Raw genomic sequence first — 8,924 nt, forward strand, 5'->3', positions numbered from 1 at the left:
CCCTCGAACTCAGCACCACCTTCCTAACCTGCAATCTTCTTCCTGACCTCTCCGCCCCCACCTCACTCCGGCCTATCACCCTCACCTTGACCTCCTTCCACCTATCGCATTTCCACGCCCCTCCCCCAAGTCCCTCCTCCCTACCTTTTATCTTAGCCTGCTGGACACACTTTCCTCATTCCTGAAGAATGCACGAAACGTCGATATCCCTGTTCCTTGGATGCTGCCTGACCTGCTGCGCCTTTCCAGCAACACATTTTCAGCTCTGATCTCCAGCATCTGCAGTCCTCACTTTCTCCATTGTGAGAGAGGTAGGTATTACAGAAGAGGAAAGTGGGTGGCACAGCTGTTACTCCTTGTTGTAGGTAGGGAGGTGATCTGAGTGAGTGAGTAGGTAGAATGTTGAAGGGTATTGGGGAGTGAGAGTATGGGGGGAAGGTGTTGCAGGCAATAGTGAGAGTGGTAGCACAAGAGCCTTGTTGGGAAGTGGGCACATTGGTAGAGGTCGACTAAGTGTGCAATATCGAAGAGAAGGTGGTTGCATTACAGTTGCAGAGTGGAGAAAGTCATTGACATTTTCCAGTGCTGAGCATTTCTTCAGTTGACTAAGACTGCTTTAACCTGGGTAGGAATCTTAGACCAGGCTGGCCTGGTCTGGTGTTGGGCCTCCTCTGCGGCCCCTGGGGTAAGAAGTCCTGTAAGAAGTCCTTTTGCAAGGGATGCTGGTCAATTCTGGGATATCTGGTGAGTGGTGTGTTGTTCCAGGAATGTCACATAGTAAGATGGGGCAGAAATCAGACACAATACTCATAGGGACAGAATTGCAGTTAATGCAATGATTTCTGTAAGGTTCAACGAGAAAACATGTTTGCCCTCGCAGTAGGAATCAATCCATCAAACTCAATGTGACTCGCAGTTAGCTGAAACACTGTAAGATTCAGTCCATTAAGTTCATTTCTGTCCATTATGCTACCTACCATTGAGCTTCTCCAGTTTTTGTTTTCTTATTTCTTTAAGCATACACTTTGTTACCTTGATTATCAAAAATCAGATGGTCTCAAGACTGTTCACATGCAAATGAATATGAAATACTGTTGTGTTACAGATTAAAAGATGACATGGCATATCTTACTGCAGACTTACTTTCAATTGTATTTGAAGTCAAACAGTTACCACAGTCTGTCGTATAGAATGTAGTCGAAGATGGAGGAGGTGTGCTGGAGCCTGTAACAGAAACAAATGTATTACTCTCTTGTGCTAATATTGTTGTAGACCTGAGTCATTCTCACTTGCTATTTAGCCCCACATTACATTAACCAAGCTAAAGGTAGCAACCACTTGCAAATCAATGCAAAAGCTACATGTAAAATGAGCTTTCAGATATGTGGAAAAGTAAGACAAATTAGTATCTTATTCTCATTCCTTACTTTGCAGAAAGTGGTCACCTCTGATCAGAATGTTGTTTTGGCATCAGATTTATAATGAGGAAGACAACAAACCTCAAACCCTGGAGCACATCCTGTTCTCCTTTCATTTCACATATTTTTAGTTGCAATTTCTTTTGGACAGATGTATCTTCTGTAGACAGGAACCTGTGACTTCTATGTTCAGGAAAATGGAACACACTTTGTCAAGTCATTTGCAGTGACTGGAAGACAGATTTGTGTTGCACACTACAAACTGGATTGAGACTTTCTAAAGTAATTCATGGATCCAAGCCACACAGAATGTAAATCTCTATCCATTGATTTACAGTCAATCAACTTTGGGTAAACAGCAGAATCAGCAATCAAAAAAAAGAATAAAATATTCCCACAACCAGCATATCAAATCAAAGTTCAGCAGCACTCTCTTACGCATTTGTGCATTGTGACGGACAATAAAACAACAAACAAAAGAAGAAGCCTCCACAAACACCTTGATCATCAGTGCTGGAATAATTCAGCACATCAGTGATAAAGGCAAGGTTGAAACAGTTTCAGCAATGTTTGGTCTGCGTGGGTGATCCATCTCAGCTTCCTCCTGAAGGTTTCACCACAACAAAACAATTCAATTCAATTCAATCCAATCCGTCAGATATTAAGAAATAGCCAAAGGCTACTGAGTATAAGAAGTATTTGGATCTGACAATATGCTTGCAGTAGTACTAGAACATAGAACATAGAAAAGTACAGCACAGAACAGGCCCTTTGGCCCATGCGTTGTGCCGAGATTTAATCCTAATGTAAAATATAGTAACTTAACCTATGCACCCCTCAACTCATTGCTATCCATGTGCATGTCCAGCAGTCGCTTAAATGTCCCCAATGACTCTGCTTCCACCACCACAGCTGGCAATGCAGTCCAAGCATTCACAACTCTCTGCATAAAGAACCTACCTCTGACGTCTCCTTTATACGTTCCTCCTAATATCTTCAAACTATGACTTCTTGTACCAGTCAATCCTGCCCCGGGGAAAAGTCTCTCGCTGTTGACTGTATCCAAGCTTCTCATTACCTTGTATACCTCGATCAGGTCTCTTCTCTTCCTCCTTCTCTCCAGAGAGAAAAGTCCAAGCTTATTCAACCTTTCTTCATAAGACAAGCCTTCCAGTTCAGGCAGCATCCTGGTATACCTTCTTTGCACCTTCTCCAAAGCCTCGGTATCTTTCCTATAGTAGGGCGACCAGAACTGGACACAATATTCTAAGTGTGGTCTCACCAGTGACTTGTAGAGCTGCAGCAAAACCTTGTGGCTCTTAAACTCGATCCCCCTGTTAATGAAAGCCAAAACACCATATGCTTTCTTAACAACCCTATCGACTTGGGTGGCAACTTTGAGGGATCTATGTACTTGCACACCTAGATCCCTCTGTTCCTCCACACTGCCAAGAATCCTGTCTTTAATCCTGTATTCAGCATTCGACTTCGATCTTTCAAAATGCATCACTTAGCAGGTATCCAGGTTGAATTCCATCTGCCATTTCTCAGCCCAGCTCTGCATCCTATCTATGTCGCGCTGCAGCCTGCAGTAGCCCTTTATACTATCGACGACACCTCCAACCTTTGTGTCATCTGCAAATTCACTAACCCACCCCTCAACCTCCTCATCCAAGTCATTTATAAAAAGTACAAAGAGCAGAGGCCCAAGAACAGAGTCCTGTGGGACCCCACTCAACACTGTCCTCCAGGCAGAATACTTTCCATCTACCACCACTCTCTGCCTTCTGTCAGCCAGCCGATTCTGAATCCAGATAGCCAAATCTCCCTATATCCCATACTTCCTGACTTTATGAATGAGCCTACCATGGAGAACCCTATCAAATGCCTTGCTGAAGTCCATATACACCACATCCACTGCTCAACCGTCGTTGACACCTCCTCAAAGAACTCAATAAGATTTGTGAGGCATGACCTGCTCCTCACAAAGCCATGCTGACTGCCTTTAATCACACTATGCTTTGCCAAATAGTCATAAATCCTATCCCTCAGAATTCTTTCCAAAACTTTGCTGACCACAGACGTAAGACTGACTGGTCTGTAATTGCCAGGGATTTCCCTATTACCCTTCTTGTAAAGAGGAACAACATTTGCCTCCTTCCAATCCTCCGGTACAGCTCCTGTGGAGAATGATGAGACAAATATCCTCGCCAGCGGCTTAGCAACCTCCTTTCTCGCTTCCCGGAGCAGCCTAGGATAAATCTGGTCTGGCTCTGGGAACTTATCAATCTTAATGTTTTCCAAAATATCTAGCACATCAACTTCATCAATCTTGATCTGGTCAAGACTGCATCCCAGCTCCTCTAAATTTTCATTTACAACAAGACTTGTGTGTTAGAACTAGCCTCATCCTTAGTCAAATTGTACCAGTATAGCTATAATGCTGGCAACTACCTGGCAATGTGGTCACTTCTCTAACACCAACAATGTAGCGGGTACCACTTGAGCAGAAATTTAAATGGGCCAGCTTTATAATGACTATGGCAATGATCAGGTTAGAGGATCAAGATTTGGAGGCAAGCAACTCACCTCCTGACTCACCAGAGTCTGAGGAGCATTTATAAGGTTACAAGTCAGGAGTGTGATGAAATATTCTCCATTTGCTCGGTTGAGTGCAGCTCCAAAAACAGTCAAAAAGATCAACACCTTCCAGAACGAAGCCTCCCACTTTATTGGCAAACCATTTACCACCTTGAACACTCACTCTCTCCACCTACAGAGCACAAAGTCAGAAGTCACACAACACCAGGTTATAGTCCAACCGGTTTATTTGAAATCACAAGCTTTCAGAGCACATCCCTTTGTCAGATGAAGTGATGAAGGAGCACCGCTCCAAACCCTTGTGGTTTCAATAAACGTGTTGGACTATAACCTGGTGTCATGTGACTTCTGTACTTGTAACACAGATTCAATGATTTTTACACACATAAAGAATATAATCCCAATAATCATAAAATATCCCTTTATATTTGTATAGTACCCAATCCACATCCCTAGTACTGTACAGATCCCAAAATCAAATGTTGTAAAACTCCCACAGTACTTACACCAGAGACCATTTTAATAGATTTAACTCACTTGTGACTTTAATGTATAGATTGATACTACTGATATCTTCTTTCTGGAACAATTCAGGCACATGATACTTCTTTTCTGGAACTAACATTAACCCCACTTTAAGGTAATCAGTTTTACACAAACTCCCTCATTGCTCCAAACTGCACTGCCAAGTTCTCTTGAGAGGGAGGGAACAGCTTTACTTGCTTTCGTGTCAATGTGCTGTTAGTATGTTTTGCAGTCGATTCAACTGCCATGAATACTGAAGGTAATGCCATTCTCCTAAGATACATTATTCATCCAGTGTTTCACCACTTTCAGATAATGCAGGCATCATGGATAAATGATGGTATCAGGTCTATTCCAAAGAAGACTACAATTCCATCAAACTGACAGTGAAACAGACTGTGGGTTCTGCAGATCTTGCCAATGTTCATCATTAAGATCATCAGTAATCGTCATCTCATGCACTGACCTCAGTTTCAGATCCCTTTACTCCCATTTTCTTCAAATATCTTTCTGATCTGTCCAAACAGATAAACAATGGACTCCATTTCAATCACTACCTTTGGTTTTGCATTTCACAGTGTTACAACCCTCTCTGTAGAACCAATGATAGCATTAGGGTTAAGGTTAGGATCATTATCTGAACTAATATTGATCTTTTCTGTTCATCAACAACATGGGATTGTTGTAAGGAGAGCTGGTTATATGGGAACTACATGTGGGAGTTTCTACTTGAGGGAACCATGGCAACCAGTGAGAGCTTTCAGTGCTATCCAACTAATGTCTCTGTACCACAGCAAAAATCATTGTCAGTTATTTGAACCAAAAAGACTGAAAAATGTGAAGTCTGTGACATAGTGTTTTAAACCTCACTTATGTAGAGAGAGTTAAAAATCACACACCAGGTTATAGTGCAACAGGTTTATTTGGAAGTACAAGCTTTCAGAGTGATGTTGCTTCATCTTTCCAGCCTGCGAGACATTATCGATGAGGATGAGCATTTCACCAAGACCATCCCTAAGCCTTCAACTTCTCACCTTTTAAATAACCGCTAAATCTTAAACTGATCGTTGTTCACAGCAAACTTCCCAGCCTTCAGGACAACATCGGACACAACAGCACACAACCCTATTATGGCAGTAACTGCAAGACTTGTCAGAGTGTGGACATGGATACCACCATTACACGTGGGGACACCACCCACCATGTATACAACAGGTGCTCATGTGATTCGGCCAACATTGTCAAACTTATGCGCTGCAGGCAAGGATACCCCCGGCATGGTACATTGGCGAGACCAAACAAACACTACAACAACAGATGAATGGACACCACGCAACAATTTCCTGACAGGCATGTTCCCTCCCAGTTGGGGAATACTTCAGCAGTCAGGGACATTCGCCCTCATCTTCGGGTGCCTGTCCTCCAAGGTGGACTTCGGGATACGCAACAACGGAGAGTTGTAGTTCTGTTCACCGAGCCGGGAATTTGTGTTGCAGACGTTTCGTCCCCTGTCTAGGTGACATCCTCAGTGCTTGGGAGCCTCTGTGATCTTTCCTCCGGCATTTGTAGTGGTTTGAATCTACAAACGCTTCACAGGAGGCTCCCAAGCACTGAGGATGTCACTTAGACAGGGGACGAAACGTCTGCAACACAAATTCCTGGCTCGGCGAACAGAACCACAACAACGAGCACCCGAGCTACAAATCTTCTCACAAACTTTGAACAACGGAGAGTGGCCGAGCAGAGGCTGATAGCCAAGTTCAGTACCCATCGGGATGGCCTCAACCGGGACCTTGGGTTCATGTCACAATACAGGTGACCCCACTACACTATATTCTCTCACACACAAGCACAATTACACACATGTTCTTACATGCTCACACACTCACACAGACCCTCTCTCATACATATGCCGTCTCTCAGACACACACACCTACACCCCACATACTCTCACCCACGTGCACACCCTCTCACAGCCTTATACTCTGTCACACTGAAACACAGACTCTACCAAGCATGCACACACATACACACTCTTACACTCACAGACACACACACACACTCTCTCTCTCTCTCTCTCCCCCCTCTCAACATGCACACACACATACATATATAAATCTCTGGGGTGAATTTGCATTTGCAGAACTGTATTTGCAGATACATTCCATTCTGTTCAAAAAGCACACAATCTGCAGGCAGTCAGGCAATGTAACATTTTATAAATTCCTACTTTGGAAATAGAACCAGTCTGAGTCAAGATTGAAATACAGACAGACTTTAATGCATTGTCTTAGCTGAGATGTCACCATTTTTTATAAAATCTTAAGTTATCTCAGAAATGTGACTTAAAAGAAGCTCTGGGATTTACATATTAATGAACCGAAATCTGCAACCCATTCTAAAAGATGAAAGACTTAACAGTAATCTAGGTTTGTTCAATATATTGTTTTAATTGCATGATCTTTTGCTATAAATTCTGTGTATTATGATCCTGCCCCACTAATTACCTGATGAAGGAGCAGCGCTCTGAAAGCTAATGTTTCCAAATAAACCTGTTGGACTATAACCTGGTGTTGTGTAATTTTTAACTTTGTCCACCCCAGTCCAACACTGGACCTCCACATTGTGTAGTGGGGCTTTGAGTGATTAGTTTTTACAGAGATCATTGTGCCAAACTCAGCATTTATTGTCTCTTCTGTCTGAGTTGCATTGATTTACCTTCAAATTATGTTCCTCTCAATCACAAACATTCAACATGTTCAGAACCTCATAATGAATACCCAGTTCCATCACTTGGTTTGGCATAACTGGAATATCAGCAGAAATTAAGGAAAATTAAGTCAAACTATTGGCAGGGAGACCAACTGAATAATTGTAAAGTGGAGGTTAAACCATCAAAACCAGTAAAAGAAGAGAGCAAAGTCAAGGAAGAAGGAAATAAACTTAAGCATGTGTTATGAGCAGATTTAGACCTGTATACATGCCTTATGGAAAGACAGTGCAGTGTGTAACATGAGAATATTAATGGAATGAGAATATTAATGGAATGATTTATTTTATACAGTGAGCTCAGAAATCACCCATCAAAATATTAATGTGAATGTAAATATTAGTTATACTTCTAATGCATAAGTTATGTACATGCAATGCATTGTTAGCAACAATTGATTGCTTCAATATTGCTGCCAACCATTTCAATCTCATCCCATTTTCAGCAAGTCATGCAGGAGAAACCTGAGGATTGAGTTCACATGCTTCTAGCTGTGAGAGAGACCAGGGCACTGAGTAAAATCAATCTCTTGTCCATGTACAGTCACAGGAACAAATACACAAAGTCATTTGCATAGAATCGTAACAGATTCATTGTCAGCTTACACTAAATCTGCTGCACATTCCTCTGCATTCTATACACTTACTACATCCCATGCTACTGAACAGAGATATCAACAGCTAGAATCTGTATCAATATGACAGAACTATGAGGAATAGGTAATATTAAAGTGACTTACTCTCTGAAACCACGAGGTTGATGCTCACTTTCTGATCATTAAAAAGACCAGAAATCTGTACACGACAGCAATACCAACCACTGTCTCCTTTCTGTAGATGGTTCACTGTGAGCGATACATCTCCTTCCTCTATTTTACCATCCATATGGTATTTTGTGAGTATTGGTGAAATTACAGTTGTCCCATTTGTTCTCAACAATGGACCTGAACAGCCACTTGAAGGGCATTGGCCCCTGCCCCAGCACATTTCAGTCTTACCATGCTTTTGGACAGAGTATGTGCACAGCAGTGTGACTGACTGTCCCAGGATTCCTTGCACTTCTAATCCTCTCACACAGGTGGCTGGGCCTGAAATATTTAAACATTATAATCATTCAGTTTTCATGGCAGTCATGGTAAATTGTGCAGTATACAGAGGAACCTCAATTATCCGAATGTCAATTATCCGAATATCAGATTGTCCGAAGGAGATCTCGAGGTCCAGATAGAAACATTACATCAAAGACGTGTTTCCAACACTGATCTTGTCTTTTGTTTACAGTGATTACACAGGCACCACTGCCAAATGCCTGACCTCTCTCTTTCCCCCACACTTTCCCTGGAGGGGTGTACTCAAAACCCTCCTTCCCCAGATAATCTGTCCCACAGTGTACAATACAGGCAGGGGTGGAACCTGTCAAAACGCTGCAGTAAAAAGGTGTGTGTGTGTGTGCGTGCGCGCACGCGCGCTATTTGGAGACTCACCACCACCACACACAAAACGCAGCAGTAGCAGCAGCAGTTTTGTTGTTGATGTCCAGTCCGGCTGCCCCACAGACGGGGCGGGGTCGGGTGAGCAGGGGTGGGGATTTTGGATGGGGTTGGGGGGGCA

The 8,924-nt window shown here is 42.7% G+C and overlaps 1 protein-coding gene across 2 annotated transcripts in view; it reads right to left on the reverse strand.

The window, feature by feature from the left end:
* The window catches only part of LOC122556815 (hepatitis A virus cellular receptor 1 homolog), a 39,174-nt gene that overhangs the window by 28,391 nt on the left and 1,859 nt on the right, over positions 1–8,924 (reverse strand). For both annotated transcript variants that reach the window (XM_043704020.1, XM_043704019.1), the window contains exons 2-3: positions 8,054–8,401; positions 1,144–1,224 (exon numbers count right to left, since the gene is read on the reverse strand). In XM_043704020.1, the coding sequence (XP_043559955.1) occupies positions 1,144–1,224; positions 8,054–8,401 (429 nt within the window). The remainder of the gene's footprint in view (positions 1–1,143; positions 1,225–8,053; positions 8,402–8,924) is intronic.

Source organism: Chiloscyllium plagiosum, chromosome 14 (assembly GCF_004010195.1).
Source record: "Chiloscyllium plagiosum isolate BGI_BamShark_2017 chromosome 14, ASM401019v2, whole genome shotgun sequence".
NCBI classification, from domain to species: Eukaryota; Metazoa; Chordata; class Chondrichthyes; order Orectolobiformes; family Hemiscylliidae; genus Chiloscyllium; species Chiloscyllium plagiosum.